This window comes from Bubalus bubalis, chromosome 2, assembly GCF_019923935.1.
Source record: "Bubalus bubalis isolate 160015118507 breed Murrah chromosome 2, NDDB_SH_1, whole genome shotgun sequence".
NCBI lineage: Eukaryota > Metazoa > Chordata > Mammalia > Artiodactyla > Bovidae > Bubalus > Bubalus bubalis.
The window spans coordinates 176,345,143-176,362,606 of record NC_059158.1 but is presented as its reverse complement, the minus strand read 5'-3'; the positions used below and the strand labels follow the sequence as shown (position 1 = coordinate 176,362,606).

General features: G+C 54.2%; 1 protein-coding gene across 6 annotated transcripts in view; it reads left to right on the top strand.

Annotated features, from left to right (window-relative positions):
- PTPRU (protein tyrosine phosphatase receptor type U) overlaps window positions 1-17,464 on the top strand; it is an 89,053-nt gene that overhangs the window by 41,219 nt on the left and 30,370 nt on the right. For 4 of the 6 annotated variants that reach the window (XM_044938033.2, XM_044938032.2, XM_025278571.3 and 1 more), the window contains 8 exons: window positions 2,240-2,349; window positions 2,646-2,847; window positions 3,185-3,287; window positions 5,735-6,008; window positions 6,976-7,012; window positions 7,938-8,076; window positions 12,540-12,569; window positions 15,888-16,045. In XM_044938033.2, the coding sequence (XP_044793968.1) occupies window positions 2,240-2,349; window positions 2,646-2,847; window positions 3,185-3,287; window positions 5,735-6,008; window positions 6,976-7,012; window positions 7,938-8,076; window positions 12,540-12,569; window positions 15,888-16,045 (1,053 nt within the window). The remainder of the gene's footprint in view (window positions 1-2,239; window positions 2,350-2,645; window positions 2,848-3,184; window positions 3,288-5,734; window positions 6,009-6,975; window positions 7,013-7,937; window positions 8,077-12,539; window positions 12,570-15,887; window positions 16,046-17,464) is intronic. The other 2 variants (XM_025278568.3, XM_025278566.3) reach the window with 1 other exon arrangement.

The following is a 17,464-nucleotide window of genomic DNA, read 5'->3' as shown; positions in this document are numbered from 1 at the left end:
ATATTAATTAATTATTTAATATTTTCTACTTTTCACTGAAGTATTAGTATAATACTTACGGGGAGTGTGCTTATCTTAAGTGGTCAGCTCATTCTCCTAGACTGCACACATCAGGATAACCCACACCCAGACCAAGAAAAAGCATTACCAGCAGCTCGGAAGTCCCCTTTATGCACCCTCCCAGTCACAGCTCCCAAAGGTAATCATTGCCTGACCTGTAATGCCGTAGACTAATTTCTGCTTGGTTTTGAACATTATATCAGTGGAATCATATCGTGTATATTCTTTTTTTGATACATATAGCCGATTGACTTTGCTGTACAGCAGAGACTAACACAACATTGTAAAGCAACTATACTCCAATAAAAATTAATTAAAAAAAAGAAAGCCGTTTTAGAAACTCTGTAACTTAGAGGATAAAACTACCCGTTTTCAGGACACCTGTTGTACATAATAACCTAAACCATGATATGTTCACGTAGCAACCCTTGTGCTTCTACCCAGACTAAATTAAAACATTATAGATTCAAAAAACAAAACACAAATGAAGCTGCTATGAACATTGGCATGCTGGTTCAAATGGACTAAGTTTTTGTTTACTTGGGAAAATATCTTTGAGTGGGAGTGTTGTTTTGTGTGCAAGTGTATGTTGAACTTGATAAGAAATTGCCAAACTGATTTCCAAAGTGGCCATACATTTGCATCCCCATCCGTGAAAGACAGGGAAGCCTGGCGTGCTGCAGTCCATGGGGTTGCAAAGAGTCAGACACGACCGAGTGACTGAACAACAGCAACATCGGAGCGCTCCAGGTGCTCAGAATTCTCTCCAGTAGGAGGTGTTGTCAGCATTGGGAGTTTAGTCCTCCCAATAGGTCTGTAGTTGTGGTTTTACCTTTTCTGGATCAGTGTATATTCTTTTTATGACTGGCTTCTCTGTCTCAGCTTTATGCTTGAGGGATTCAGCCAAGTTGTGTGTACAGTTCTAGAGAATGTATTCTCATTGCTGAATAATCCATTATGTGAATATTTATTCATCCTATTTACTATTGTTAGGCATTTGGGTTGCTTTCAACTATTTTACATGGGAGAAGGAAAAGGCAACCCACTCCAGTGTTCTTGCCTGGAAAATCCCAGGGACAGAGGTGGGCTGCTGTCTGTGGGTCGCACAGGGTCAGACATGACTGAAGCAACTTAGTGGCAGCGGTGGCGGCAACTATTTTAAATTGTGCTGCAAATAAAATTCTTGTAGATTCTTTTTTTTTTTGAAGATCTACACATTTTTGATGGGTTTATGCCTAGGAGTGGAACAGCTAGATTTCAGGGTTTGTATTCATAATGAGATATATCCAGTTTTCTCAAGCGGTTGTGTTGAATTACACTCCCACTAGCAGTGTGTGAAAATTTCAGTTGCTCTGCATCCTCACCAACACTTGGAATTGTCTTTTTCCTTTTAACGTTTTGGTGGGTGAATAGTGGAATTGCCTGGTTAGCTTAATTTTAACCCAAGGCTCTTGAGCTGTTATCTTGGTTTCCGCTTTCCCCTATCTTAGAAGTTCAGCTTCCGCACAAAGGTTTATCAAAGTGTTTTCCCAAACAAAGAAGGCCATTCTCTTCTTAGAGGAAATTCCTTGAGCCAGCTGTGAAGATGATACCTTAAAACAAAAACAAAACCAAACCATATCTGAAAGGGCTTCTGCTGACATGTTGACAGTGTTTATCTCTGGGTGATGGAACTGTCGGTACCATTACTTTTCTTTATGCTTATTTTGATTTTCTACATTGAACATATTGTTTGTGTAATTAGTAATTTTCAGACAAGAAAACATCTCCACCCATAATCCTGCCACTGTAAGGCAGTTGTTTTCATTTTTCTGGCAAATGTCTGTATTTTCTGAAAAGCACTCAGCTGGAACAAAATAGGAGCATTCATTCTTCTCTGCGAAATGCCTCCTGCACAGTAATGAGAATGCCAGCTGCCCTTTTCGAGCGCTCAGACGTAGGCTGGACCATGTGAGAGTGCTGATAGGTACTTGCCTTGGGGCTTTATGTACATCACATCATTTAATTACGGTGGAGGAGGTGTTGTTATCATCCCCATTTCACAGGTGAAGAAGCCAAGGCTCAGAGAGCCTGAGTGGTCCAAGCGTCCCAGCTAGGAAATGGCAAGGCTGGAATCTGAACCCAGGTATCTGGTTCCAAAGCTTGCTTTTCCCTGCCCCGTGTCATCTTTCCCTCGTAGTGCCTGGCGGGATTGCGGCTGAGTCCCTGACCTTCACTCCGCTGGAGGACATGATCTTCCTCAAGTGGGAGGAGCCCCAGGAACCCAATGGCCTCATCACTCAGTATGAGGTGGGTGGGACCCTGGTGGATGGTGGGCCCACAGGTTGGAGAGGGAAGTGTGTGGGGTGGGAGAACAGAGGTGATCATTGGAGTTCCTTCAGCTATGGCTGGGGTCCATACCCTGTGGGTGATGGGGAACCTGAAGGCAGAAGGCAAAGGTACCCAGAGGCCTGGGCTGAGGAGTACCCATGGTTCCCCCAAGCCTCCGCCTTTGCCCAGCCATTTCCCTGGCTCACCTGAACCATGATGGGTGGGAGGCTACTTCCCCATCCCTGAGCCTGCCTGCTTGCCCATTCTGCCCCTAGATCAGCTACCAGAGTGTTGAGTCGTCAGACCCGGCGGTGAATGTGCCGGGCCCACGGCGTACCATCTCCAAGCTCCGCAACGAGACCTACCATGTCTTCTCCAACCTGCACCCGGGCACCACCTACCTGTTCTCGGTGCGGGCCCGCACGGGCAAAGGCTTCGGCCAGGCGGCGCTCACCGAGATCACCACCAACATCTCAGGTGAGCCCCGCCTGACATAGCCTGACCCCTTTGGGGAGGCCCAGAGTCCCCTGGACACGGAGGTGGGGCTTCTTGGGGGTGGCAATGGAGGACTCCTGCTGAGATAAATGAACCATTTAGAGGGTGCGGTCAGGGAGGATTAACTCAGAGGGTTCTGGAGATGGTTGGTGGAATCCGAGGGCTGAGGTCAGGGGTCAGGGAAGCTCAGGTCAGAGGGAACAGGGAGGCAGAGGCTGAAGGGGAAGCGGTCTGATGGCAGAGGTCAAGGAGCCTGGAGGCCTGGTCTTCCTGGTACAGCGGCCAGGCTCCGGGCTTATGTCCTTGTCCCCTCCCCCAGCGCCCAGCTTTGATTATGCTGACATGCCGTCGCCGCTGGGCGAGTCTGAGAACACCATCACTGTTCTTCTGAGGCCGGCGCAGGGCCGCGGGGCACCCATCAGGTGGGCATGCGTGTAACGGAGGGGCGGGAGGTCAGGGTGGTAAAAGAAGCCTGTCCTCTGACCCAGAACCCCCACCCAGGCCCGCTCACCCTTGGCTTCCCTCAGTCTCCTCCTCAGGGTTCAGAGTGTCGGGAGGAGGACGTTCTGTGATCCTGGGCAGGTGGAAGGCCTGCACTCACTCCCCTCAGGCCGTGGGCTGTCTGGTGGTGATTCACAAGATCTTGAACAGGAGATTGTTCGGATCTCTCCAGAGGACCTATCTCTGACTCCTTGGGGCTCTGTTTCTCCCCAGCTTTTCCCTTGGGGGTTCCTGTCGAGGGAGACACAAGGATGAGCTTTCTGGAAGGCCAGGGCATCTGGCCACATGGGGTCATCTCTCTGGAGTGGCTGAGAGCTTGGCTTCCCTACTTCTTTGCAGAGAAAGCAGATGCTGCAGTGACTGTTTCTGTTGGGGAGAAGGTGCTGGAGATAAGATGGGGGTGTGTGTGTGTGTGGGTGTGATTGTGGGTGTGATGTGTGTATATGTGAGAGAGTGTGAGTGTGTTTGTGCAATGTGTGCACACACTTCCTGTGGGCCAGACGTCATCTTAGGGACTTTACCTGCATGAGTCATTTGATCCTCACGGCAGCCGGTGGAGTGGGTATCAGCACCCTTATTTTCCGCATCAGGAAGCAGGCTCAGAGAGCCTGAATAATGTGCCCCTGAGGCCATATGCCTGGTAAGCGATAGCGCTGGGATTTGAAAGCCTGGTCTGTCTGTACAGCCTGTACCTTTCCTTGAAGTCACGGAGCCTCCCTGGCCCTCTGGTCCACTCCCTCCTTCCCATAAAGGCTCAGGCACCGGGAGAGGGTGACAGCCTGCAGTTGGCCATGAGAGAGTCCTACTGAGACCCCCTAAGGTGGCAGGGGGTTTCCCAGGTGCTCTTGACACTCACTCACTTCCTCACTCCTCCCCGCTTTCACTTTTTCCTCCTGCTTTGCCTCCCTATATTTGCTACTGCACAGTCTGATTTGGGCTGATTCCCAGACCCTAATGGAAGCTGCAGGAAGAAGTCTGCAGAGCTCAGTGGAATTTGGCATTTTGCAGGAGGCTTAGGACACTGGTGCCTCTGAATTGGGAGGAGTTGGGGACCCAACTACTCCAAAGAAGAAGCACCTTCTCCTTTCCTTGTCCCCTTGGGGGATCCTGTGAGCAGCCCAGTCAGCGTCCCAGGCAAGCCTGGGATGGGGCGAGGAATGGACCATGTGAGGTGGAGAGGCCCGATGACAGTGTGACCTTGGACATGTCCCTTCACCTCTCTGAGCCTCCCTTTCCTTTGTGCCTTATGGTGATTGTCCCAGATCAAGATGTGCTTTGTTCACGCTTCATGATTATTAGCATCTCCTGGCGGGACCTGGGGCCAGAGGAGGCCTGACCTCGGCCTGGGAAATGGAGTTGAGAGGGGCCTGGGCTGGCTAATGATGGGATGAACCTGTCTGGCCTAAATCTTAGGGTGCTAGGTTGATTCCCTCCTAACTTGGGAGCTCAAAACAAAACAAAACAAAACAAAATATAGCTGGAGAGCAAGGAAAAGGCATTTCTACTTTCCCAGAGTGCGGGCTGTCAGTATGGGGTGTCACACGCCCAGACGTGACTGAGGCTGGGAGTGGAAAGATTTAAATTTGTCAGCATTCATTTATTTACTCTTGGCTTTGTTCCACAGAGGATTTGGAGGAGCTCATAGGACAAGGCCATTCAGTATAGTGATGAAAATAAATAGACACACACAAGATGGGATCGGGAGACAGAGACCAGGGAACACAAATCAGCCATCAGGCCTGGGAGATGGAGGGCTCAGAATTGCAGACCCAGAGTGCCTCCGGGTTGGGAGAGTATTCGAGATGTAGGTTTAGTGTGACCTCGTTTGCCTTCTCAGTGACTGGCTCCCTGACTGGAGGCCAGTTCCAGGAAGCCCAGAGCCCCAAGTGCCCAGCATAGGACTCATGTCTGAGCTCAGTAAAAACTTTCTGGATGAATGAATGCATTGTGTCTTACTCGAATTTACTGAGGCCTAGAGGGAGCAGTTGGGAACCTGGTTGGAGCCCAGGACTTGAGGTTCCCAGGGCCTGGGAGTCAGGGTGGAGCTTCAGGGCTCGGTTGGCTTGAGCAGGGCCCACATACTTTCAGCCTTAGTTACAGTAATAACAGCTGCCAAGCACTGGCTGCTTGTTAAACTTGCCTCTTTGCTCACCTCTACCTTATGGAGCCATCCCTGTAATCATTCCCATTTTACAGAGGAGAAAACTGAGGCCCAGGGAGCCTAAGTGACTTGCCCAGCTAGTAAGAGACAGAGCTGAGATGAGGACTGTCCTGAGCCTGACCCCAAAGCCCGCACCCTTAGTCACCAGATGGCTCTCCCTGTCCTCTGGCCACTGTGACCACTGCCCTGTCCCCTCCCTATGTCCAGTGTGTACCAGGTGATTGTGGAGGAGGAGCGGCCGCGGAGACTCCGGCGGGAGCCTGGCAGCCAGGACTGCTTCCCGGTGCCGCTGACCTTTGATGCGGCGCTGGCCCGGGGCCTGGTGCACTACTTCGGGGCCGAACTGGCGGCCAGCAGTCTGCCTGAGGCCATGCCCTTCACCGTGGGTGACAACCAGACTTACCGCGGCTTCTGGAACCCACCGCTTGAGCCCAGGAAGGCCTATCTCATCTACTTCCAGGCAGCAAGCCACCTGAAGGGGGTGAGGGGCCGGCCGGGGTCGTGGTGGGGGTGGTCGGGGCAGGGGGCAGGCTCAGGACAGGCCGGAGCAGGCTGCTACAGAAGCTGGAGACAATGCCCCATCCTCCACCCCTCCACCGTTCGCTTCCCACTAACCGTATTCTCCACCTCCTTCCCCATATTGCGCCCAGGCCTCCCGTAGCCCTGTCCACCTCTGCCTACCCATCTGAGCCCTGCCCTCCTAACCCCAGACACCTTCTCTCCAGTACTAACCCTTTCCAGGGGCTTCTTCCCTGATGGCTCAGATGTAAAAGATTTGCCTGCGATGCAGGAGACCCGAGTTTGATCTCCTGGGTCGGGGAGATCCCCTGGAGGAGGGCATGGCAACCCACTCCAGTATTCCTGCCTGGAGAATCCCAGAGATGACAGAGGAACCTGGTGGGCTTTTCCCAGATTCATTTCTATCCAAGCTCCCAGTCTGATCCCTGCCGCCTCCTGAGGCCCTGGTCTTCCATCTCAGGTTCCTCTGGCTCCAGAGGGTGTCCCTCTCCTCTTCTCGCTTTCACCTGACCTTGAAGCCTAGGACCCGCCTCCTCCCTCCCTGAAGCCCCGCCTTTCTCCAGGCTCCTCCCTCCTCGGATCGCTCCTTTCCAGGCTGCCCCCTGGCCAAGCGGACCTCTGGACCTAAGCGCTACCCTCATTTCTGAGCACCTCCTCCTTACCCCCTCCTTGTTTTTTTTTTTTTTTTTTCTGTTCCCACCCATCTCATTCCACTTTGCTAAGGCATCGCTCTGTTTGTGGACCCCTCCCCTTCTTGGCCCCTCCGTACCTGGTTCCCCGTCGACCCTCCTGCCGGTGGGGTGTGTTTAGTTACAGTTCACACCAGAAAAACCCTGACCAGGGCCAAGACAGGCTGTCTAAGGTTGCCTCTGGGGAGGGTCAGGTCCTGGCTTCAGCGGTGCTGAGACCCGCTCCATCTGTGCCTCCAGGAGACCCGGCTGAATTGCATCCGCCTCGCCCGGAAGGGTAAGTCCCCCTGGATTCAGTCCTTCCGCCACAGGTTTCTTACTTGCTGGGCTCTGGGGAGGTGGACGCTGGGCACTCAGGGCTGTGGGAGCTGAGGCGGGAGGTCTGGCAGACTGGTGGGGGCCAGGAAACATTTCCCTTCTTGGGCCTTATGTGCCCCATCTCGAGGGCTTCTTCTCCCAGCCTGGGCACACACCCTCACACCACCATGGTCACAGAAGGGGCCTGGCAGAGGGTGAGCCATTGAAGTTGGGAATGGGGTGGTGGGTACTGGACCCTGGTCCTGGAGTCTGTATCTGCCCCCTTTCCTGTGGGGAGGAGAAGGGGGATAGCATGGACCCTGTAGCATTGACGCTGCTCCCAGATGGGGAATGTGGGTGGTTTCCAGTCCTGAGATGCCCTAACTGAGCCCTCGATGCGTAATTCTCTTCCCTTGTTGCCTCCCAGGAGGGCAGGAGGCTGCGTCTGAAGGCCCCGTACACATCCTCCATCCCCCATCCACTGAAGGATGGGGAGGATTTGAGGCGGGAGAGAGGGCATCGCAGTGGGCACCACAGTCCTGTGCCTGCTGGGCTGTTCTGATGAGGAGCTATTCCAGATAGGGGCACAGGGCACGTAAGGCCTCTGACTGGAGGATGCGGAAGGTGGGAGGGACGGTGAGAGATGGGTCTGATTGACTGAAAGGCGGGACATGTGCTGAGGATGATGGGCAGATGTTTTTGTGCACCTGTTTGTGCAGCCTGGTTTATTCCTTGGGGCTTCAGTTTAGTCACTCAGTCATGTCTGACTCTTAGCGACCCCCATGGACTGCAGCACTCCAGGCTTCCCTGTCCATCACCAATTCCCGGAGTTTAGACCTCTGCAAGCAGGGGGAAGGTGGTTCCCGCCTCCCCTCTGATCCTCTGTCCTGTGTTGTTCTCCCCAGCCGCCTGCAAGGAAAGCAAACAGCCCCTGGAGGTGTCCCAGAGGTCGGAGGAGATGGGACTCATCCTGGGCATCTGTGCAGGGGGCCTTGCTGTCCTCATCCTCCTGCTGGGGGCCATTATTATTATCATCCGAAAGGGGTGAGTGAGGCCAGTACCCTGGCCTACCCGGGGCTTCTGCCTGTCCGAGGCCGGGTGAGCAGAGAGGAGGCTGAGGGTTGGTTGGGCAGCCGCCTGGCGGGCGTGTGGAGGGCTGCCAACCTGGGCATCAGGCCTGTGGATCGACCCAAGCCGGTGAGGGGAAGCCTGAGACTCTGCAGATGGAGCTGCCCCAGAGTGGCTTGGCTGGAGCCCAGGTCTGGCCGGTGCCAGGTGCCCCTGTCCAGGGAAAGGCTCTCAGTGCCCGTTGCCAAGGAGCCGTGCTGGGAGTGGGCCCCACCCGACTGTGCCTGCTGGGCTGTTCTGATGGGGATGGTGGGGAGGTAACCTGACTTGGCATCCTCAGTGCACGAGAGATCTTCTGCCGTCGCGTCTGCCCTAACCACGGGGTTGGCGTGTTGTCCCTGAGCAGTGGGGGGGGGGGCTCACTCCCCTTCACACCGAGGACCCTGAGCAGCGGCTCTTCCCAGGCTCCATCTTCTCTTGGGCTCAGCTTGCCCTGGACTCTGTTACTGTTGATCCCTGAGGAGTCCTTCTGGGCCTGTGACTCAGAGGAGACCTCCCTTCCTGCCCTTGCCATTTCCCAGGCCTCAAAGGTCCAGCCTTACATTTGTGTGGGAGGCACTTTCGGGTACATTTCACAGTGGGCGGAGTGAATACCAGCCTATCTTAGAACCTAGAACTTAAACTGTTTTGGAGTTTTAGAAATCCAGGATGTGAGATTCTGAGAATCTCCAAGTTTAGAACTATGGAGGCTCCGAACCTGGACACTGAGAGCTGCCATTGTAGTTCAAGGATGTCTAGCCTAATGGTTTTCCCGTCTTCCAAAAGCAGCAGAACCTATCTTCAAAACACTAAATAAACTCCTCCTGAGAGCCAGTACATGGGGCACTAAAGACTGAGCCTTGGTTTGGAGCTCGGTGGGCTTCTGAGACCCTGCCCCACCTCATTCTCCTTGCCCCACCTCGTTCCCTACCAGGCAGCCCCAGGACACTGTGGTCCAAGCCCCTTAGTTGAGGAATGGAGACGCTAAGCCCCAGAGGGGGCAGAGACCTGCCCAAGGTCACCTGGGAGCCAGAGGCAGAGCCTGCTCCATCCTCTCCCCTCCTGGGCTCTGGCTTCTGCGGCCCTTGCTGCTGCCAAGTTGGGCATGCATGGGTGGGTTGGCTCTGGGTCTCTGGGCTGTCAGGAGCAGATAAGCAGGATCCAGGGAGAGAGGGAGAACTGGGCAGGGCCCCCCTTGCCTGAGGCCAGGCACCAGCAGGAGAGAGACTCTCCCCAAGAGTCTCGGGGTAGGGGCATGCCAGCAGTGGGGTGCTGGAATGGTCTGTTCAGGGCATCAGGCTCTGATTGTTCCCTGTGAAGCTTCCTGAGGCAAAATCATTTAAACTGTCATTTAATGAGTATTATGCTGTGCCAAGAGCTCTCCACACATCACCCATTAGAACCATAGTTACTGATCACCTACTGTGTACCAGGCGCTGTTCCGGCACTCAGGAGACATCAGGGAATTTTTCCTTCCTGGATCCTGACTCACAAAGCAGATCTAAGTTCCTTTTCATAGGTCGGGAAACTATTATTAAGCGACTCGCCCATGTCACTTTAAGTAGCAGGTCCTGACTGGACCCAGGCCTGACCGCAAAGCTCATCCTCCTTATGGCCTGGCATGTGAAGGGCCTCACCACGGCTGGCACACAGAAGTTCCTGTAGGGGGCGAGGCCCTGGGGGGTGGGGAGTGGCACAGATAGAGGGCTGTAAGGGAGGGGTCAGATTCGGGGAATTGCAGGCGGTATTTGAATCTCTCCAGATCTACTCTTGAGGGAAGACTGGCAAAGTAGGGAAGGTCACCCACCCCAGCAAAGAGAGTGCCAGGCCCAAGAGAGGATGGATGGGTCAGAGATGCTACCAGGGCCTCACTGGGAAGCCCTCCACTTCACGCAGCTGCTACTGGAAGCCTCTAGGATCCCTTCCCCGTAGCCACCTGCCTCCGCCCTGTTCCTTCTTAGATCCTCTAAAAGCCATTCAGTCCCATTCTGTAGCCCCTTGCTGCTTTCCCCCGAATCCTACCTGGCCTTCCGGGTTCACTGTGCTCTTGAGGGCTCCCTCAGTCTGCACCATGAGTGCCATGGGGCAGAGCAGCTCTGGCAGGGATGGGGATGTTCAGATCAGCCTGGGGTATGGATGAGATGGACAGATTAGGAGGTTTCTGAGGGTGAGCAGCCCCCAGGGAGCTCCCGTGCACCCTACTGGAGGAAGGAGGCACCGGAGGTGGGGAGGAGGTGGCTGAGAGCAGGTCTCAGCTTCTTCATCCTGCCCGCTGGACAGTGAGGCTGGATGCACCTGCCCCTGGGAACTCCGGGGTGCCCCAGGCCAGATGGACCCTTTAGTTCTGCTTCCAGAGACCCTCCCACTTCCCTTTGCAGCACTTCCCCCACCCTGCCCACCCCACCCTGCACTTCACTCACGTACTCACAGGCTTTGCTCAGTGTTTCTCTTCCCTGCTGGACTGAGAACTGCATGAGGGCAGAGGAGGTTCTGTCCTGTTGCCTGTGTGTCTCCCAGGTCCTCTGTGTATGACTTATGGGTGACTCGGGTCCTCCTGAACCCGCACCCCCGCCCAGCAAGCAGAGGGGCAGGGAAGGGCTGGGTGCACGCTTGCTGTCCAGGAGGGGATTATTTTTAACCTCACTTGTTTAGAGGAGAAAATGGAAGCTCAGAGAGGTGGAGTTCTTTTAGTTATTTTTCTTCATTTATTGATTACTCAGTTTAATAAAATCTGTATCGAGGGAATACATATTCCCTGGGCACTGTCCTGGGCCCTGGGGATCCACAGTGGGCAAAAGCAACCAGGATGCGGTCCTCTTGTGCTTTGTGGCTGTGGGTGGGGAGTCTGGCATTAAACTAAAAAAAGCACGAATGCGTGATTACAAATTGTGAAAAGACCAGGGTATCAGGGTGAAGGGGCAGAGAGAGAGTAAAGGGGGAACTAATGTAGTTGGTGATTGTGGGGGAGTCCTTAGGGTCGGCCCTTTTGAAGTTATGACAGTTCAGCTGAGACCAGAAGAATGCCGCTCCTTCAGCCCACCTCCCTGCCCTCAGGGCCACTATGAGCAGCTCATGGCCCTGGACCCCCACTCTGTCCCTGGGACGGAAGATGTGCTGTGTGAGCACAAGTGTTTCTCCTGCCCTGGCTGGGCCTCTGTTTTCCCCTCCCCTCTCCTTGCCTTCCCCTCCCTGCTGATGGGGTGACGTGGGTGCGGGCGAGTGGAGGACCCTGGAGCGGGCCTGGAAGGGGCCTCAGGAGGGGCAGGCTCTGGGATCAGGGTCTTGGGCCTGGTCTGGACTTTCGCTGACCCTCCGTGAGCTGCGTGCTGACATGACTCTCCGGGACCCGGTTCCCCGCCGGGGAGGTGGGATCAGATCTGCCCCACGACCCCACTGCCGGTGCCTTGAGGTCCCATCAGGGCTCTTGGCCCAGCTGTGCTCTGGGTGCTCATGAGGGGGCCACGCGGCTCCTTTAGTGGACCCCACACCCAGGGGCAGTCTGGGTGGCTGAGGGTGGCCCCCCTGGCGTCCAGACCCCCTCTCCTTCCTGGCCGCTCAGTTCTTCCCAGCTTGCAGAGGGCTGTCCCCTCAGGGGCAGTGGAGCCTGCGGGGGGCAGGGGGTGGCATGGGGACTGCGGGGGGTGGTCTGCAAGGATGAGTGCACAGTTACCTCGAGTGTGTGAGTGCAGGCATCTGTGTGTGAGTGTGTTTGTGAATATATGTCTGTGTATGTATCTGTGTGTGCCAGTGTGTGTGTTTGAGTACAGGTGTCTGAGTGTCTGCATGTAGGTCTGTGTAAGTGCATGAGTGTGTCCTTGTGTTTCTATGTGAGTGTGTGTTTGTGAATATATGTCTATGTATGTATCTCTGTGTGTTTGAGTACATGTGTCTGAGTGCATGTATGTCATAGGTCTGTGTTTGTAAGTACATGAGTGAGTCCATGTGTTTCTATGTGAGTGTATATTTGTGAATATATGTCTCTGTATGTATCTCTGTGTGTCAATCTGTGTGTTTGAGAACATGTGTCTGAGTGTCTGCATGTATGTAATAGGTCTGTGTTTGTAAGTACATGAGTGAGTCCATGTGTTTCTATGTGAGTGTGTGTATCCATGAACATGTCTGCATGTGTATTTATCTTTGTGAACACATGTGTGTAAAGCTCTGCTTCCCTCCCAGCCCTTTCCCCACCTCCTTCTCACTCCAGCAGTGGGCTTGGGGAAGGTTCTGGAAGGAGCCGGGCCAGCCCTTGGGTCAGAGAAGGCCCTCTGACCCCTTGGTCCCAGGCCAGCCCGGTCCCCAGCAGAGAAAGCACCAGGTCCCTCCCGCTGGCGGTGCTGCCCTGGGCCCTGCCTCGTGCATGAACCGTGGCCCACCTGTGTGTTCTCTTTGCACGCTGCCAGGAGAAACCACTATGCCTACTCCTACTACCCGTAAGTAGCGCCCCCGCCCGGGGGCCCCGCCCCTCCTGGGGAGCCCCACCCCCCGCCCCGACCCTGCCTGGGGTCAGCACCTCCTCCACGGCCACCCTGCCTCTGAGCTTCCCTCCTCTGCTGTCCCTCCTCTCCCTGCCGTCCTCCTGTGTGGAGGTCACGAGCGCTCGCTCTGAGCCGAGTCTCAGGTTCAGATCCAGCTCTCTGAGCCGCCCCAGACAAGTCACCGGACCTCCTGGCACCTCCTGTCCTCTTGACCCTGAGGCAGCCCCTTGTGTCTCAAGCCACTCCTGCTGGTCGGGACCTCCCGACATCAGACCTCAGTCCATGTCCAGGAAGGTCCTCGCTAGGGTCCTGCTCTGGGTCCACAGCCTGTGTACTTGTGCATGTCAGGGGCAGAGACAGGGCAGCTCCCAGGGCACCTCCAGCGCTCTCCAGCTGGGCCCAGCTCCTCAGACCCACTGATCCCTGAGCGCCTCCCCTGAGCTCAGTTCTTCACGCAGAAACCACACAACAACCCTGAGAAGAGGCCCTGTGATCGCCCCATTTCACTGATGAGGAAACTGAGGCTCAGGGAGGTTAAGGACTTGTCAGAAGTCACAGGGCATGCAGAGACAGGGTTGCAGCCCAGGCACGCCTCTAACTCCACGGCCTGCCGATGCTGCTGTTTTCTGCCTCTGGGATCTCTGACCCTGCAAGCCTTCCAGATCATTCCCCTGCACCCGTGCTTGTCCCCTCCTTGCAGAGCAGGCCCAGGTGGCCCCAGGCCAGCCCAGAGGACGGTGGTCTCTCACCTCCTCTCTGGACCCTCTTCTTGCATCGACATCACCCATTGTCACACTGGCTTTTCCAGCAACCACACCCCCGTCAACACACGTGGCGCCTCCAGCTCAGCTGTTCCTTGAGCTCCTAACAAGGCAGCTCTCTTGCTCCCTCTACTCTGCAGCTGTTTTTCAAAAACATTATTTTATTGAAGTGTAGTTGATTTACAATGTTGTGTTAATATCTGCTGTACAGCAAAGTGACTCAGTTACACACATATATGTATTCTTTTCATATTCTTAAAAACATTTTTTTTAATTGGAGGATAATTGCTTTTCAGTATTGTGTTGCTTTCTGCCATACATCAACATGAATCACCCATAGGTATACATATGTCCCCATCTCCCACCCCATCCCACCCCTCTGGGTTGTCACAGAACACTTAATTTTGAACCTAAATGCAGAACTTTTCCGAGTTGTCCATATTACACAGCATCAGCTTGATCGCACCCTGAGGTCGGCTGGAGGCCACAATGCAAAGTGTCCCTCCTGGCTCTGTCTGCGGATCTGGTTGGTTGGTGTTTGAAGTTCTTCTGCCAAGTAGAGCAGGAGGCCTGGGCGGGAACAGAGCCCTGTGATTCACCGCTGCAGACTGCCTCCTAGGCCAGGATCCTCTCGGGATGGGTCCTCCTGGGCTCCATGGTCCAGCCAGCCTGACGGGCTGTCCTCTGTCTGAGGCCCTCTGTCTGTCGTCCCTGTGGTCGCTGGTGTCTGACCTGTCCTCCCACCCCTGTCTCCTTCCCCACCTCTCTCCTTGTCATTATGCCTTTTTCCCCTCCTCTCCCTTCTCTGTATCCTCCTAATTCTCTTGTCCCACCCCCGTCTCCCTCTTCACCTCCCTTCCTCCTCCACCTTCTGTCCTGTGTTGATGGTCAAAGTCACAGCCACAGAGACCTCTCCTCATCTGCCCCCAAAGGGTCTTTGGCTCTGCCCTGGGCCGCAGTGAGGGAGATATCCAGAGCCTGAAGGCGGATGGGAGTCCGAGACCTGGGCCCGCTGAGCCGTCTCAGATTGGGAAAGGCACACCCACCGCAGTGCATAGCCACGCTGGTCCCCAGCACGGACACAGAGCCCTCTTTCCTGTGTTTCCCAGAGGAAACACATTGTCGTCCTGGCAGGAGGGGCATCCAGAGGTCATCCTGTCCCTTCCCCGGCCCCCAGCAGCTCTGGAGCCAGGAAGGGCTGAGTGGAGTTTGTCTCTCTGGGGGAGTGAGTCCCACACTATCCTCTTCATCTCCACGATGACCAGTGTCCCTGAGCCCGCATGACCTGGAAGTCCTCTCTCAGGTCTGCCCTGCGTCCTGCATGCTGTAGGGCTGGGCAGGTGAATGGCTCTCTGGTCTTGAGCCCTCCCTGTGATCCTGTCCTGGCTCTTTTCCAGTCTCAGCGCCATTTCCACGTCCTTTCCCTTTGCTTGTGTTTCAGCCCCTCAGACGTGGAGCCTTGATCCTTGCCTCCCCATCCCTGTTCTCCCTCCCACTTTCCTCCACGTTCCCTGGGGTTGCAAACTACCATCCACATCTAAAGCTGGACTGGAGACCTGGGCTGTGCAGGGGTCCCTGCCCAGGGTCCTCTCCAGAAGCTCCCCCTCTCGGGAGGGGCTGGGCCTTCTCCCTCTGCAGCTTCCGGCAGCTGGATGGGCTGGTGGGCAGCGACAGGAATATGGATGCTGTGTGGATTACTTAAGTCTAGTGTGGCCTGTGGGAGGACCATCCTGGGGTTCCTGGGGGTAAGAAAAAGTCGTGATTGGAATTTATTCCGTGTCCACTGAACACTGGACACTGAGACTGGCCGAGCTCTAGCCAGACCCTCTGCCTGAAGGAGAATTGCAGTGCTTTCCCATGTGGGAGGAAGGGCAGCTGCCTGGTGAGGCCAGAGGAAGGAAGGTTATGTGTGGGGCCTGCAGGGGCCGGAGCTGGGCAGCTGTCTTCCTCGCTGTGGATGCGGTGATTGTTGTGACGCAACAATAGGCCTGGCGTGACTGTCCTCCCCATTGTCTGAGCCCTCAGGCCCAGTGCGAGTTAGGAGGCATATTCCAGCCTGAGGCCACCACTGCTCCATCCCTTGCTCTCAGCAAAGGTCCATGGATAGGAACCCTTGTTGTTGTTCAGGTCCCAAGTTGTGTCTGATTCTTTGCGACCCTGTGGACTGCAGCACGCCAGGCCTCCCTGTCCCTCGCTATCTCCCAGGGTTTGCTCAAACTAATATCCATTGAATCAATGATGCCATGCAAGCATCTCATCCTCTGTAGCCCTCTTCTCCTTCTGCCTTCAATCTTGCCCAGCATCAGGGACCCCGCCCAGTCCCTTTTGGGCAGAGAGGCAGCTTTCCAGGTCTGGTGAGCAAAGGATGGGGCCAGGGTCCCTTCAGCATCCAGAGATGCTTCTAGACTGGCTCCTGGCCTCAAGGTCCCTGACTGCTGGGTCTCCCCATCCACCTCTGGGTGCTATCCTGTCCAGCTGAGCACCCATGTCTCCCATTGACCCTCCTCTGCAGGAAGCCAGTGAACATGACCAAAGCCACCGTCAACTACCGCCAGGAGAAGACCCACATGATGAGCGCTGTGGACCGGAGCTTCACGGACCAGAGCACGCTGCAGGAGGATGAGCGGCTGGGCCTCTCCTTCATGGACACCCACGGCTACAGCCCCCGGGGTGAGTGCCTGCCCCTTCCTCGTGGCCCCCAGGCACTCCTGCCCCAGACTCCTGAGCCAACAGCACAGAGCCCCCCCATCAGCGGATTCTGTAACACCCCGAACCACAGGACTAAGCATCCTGCTGGGTACCAGCACGGGCCCTGGGGATACAGAGAAGGCACCGGTGTTATCTTTGCACTGGAGGAGCTTTAGGAAAATCGAGGTCTTAGACCTAGATTCATCTAAAAGGAGTGTGAGTTCCCATGTTAATTGTGAGAAGTGTCTGGAGACTCAGGGAAGGGAGCTCTGCTGTGGGGTCAGAGCCATCTCCTTCCTGCTGTGTGAAAAGAAGTGCTCTGGAGTTAGACCTCAGTTTGCATCTCAGGTCCCCTGAGCTGTGTGACCTGAGACAAGTGGCTTAACCTCTCTGGTTGTCTGCTTCCTCGTGTATAAAATGAGGAGGAAGATCGTCTCTGCTGGTGGTGCTGCTGGGAGACTAAATGAGAATGTGTATACATCATTTAGTGCTCTGGCTGGCCTGCAGGGAGAGGAGAGTGAGTCAGCTGTATATGTTAGGAGCTTCTCATCAATCGCTTCATCACACATCTTTTGATTCGACTTAGTGCTGATTTGTACAAAAGGAAATAGACTATTTAGGAAAATCATGAAGTCGTAATAATACAATAAACACTGCTGAAGCCCACTGGTGAATTTGAAAGTCATCTGAATGCGTCTCTCATAGTCCTTACCTCCCTCTTAGATGTAAATATTCCCTTGAAATTTATGTTTATAACTTTCTTGGCTTTTGGGGAGTAATTTTTACCATGTGTGCATGTGTCCCCAAACAGTGCATTCTATAATTTCGCTCATTCTGAGCTTGATAAAAATGAAATTGCTCTCTATTTTTCAGCTCAACACCATGTTTCCAACATTTGCCCAGGTGGATGTTTTGCTATAGTTCATTTATTTTCTCTGATGTATAGTTTTCCATTGTATGAATATATCACAATTTATTTCTCCATCCTGCCATCCATGGGCATTTGATTTGTTCCTAGTTTTCTTGTTATTACAAACGAGGCTGCTGTGAATGTTCTTAAATGAATCTCTAGATGCACCTGCACAGCAGCTTCTGGAAATAAGAGCTGCTGGATTATAAAGTATGTGCTTGTTCTGCTTTCTGAGACAGGGCCAAATTGTTTTCCAAAGCGTCTTTGCCTGTGTTCATTCCTAGCAGCAGGGTGTAAGAGTTTGCATCACTCCACATCGAGATCAAAACTTGCCAGGCTTCTTCACTTTCGCCAAACTAGTTTTTATAAAGATGGTAATTCTCTATAGTCTTAATTTGCATTTCTCTGATTACTAATGAAGTTGAACATATTTGCAAATCATCATCGGCCATTCAGGTTTCTTCTTCCGTAAAATGCCTGTTCATGTCTTT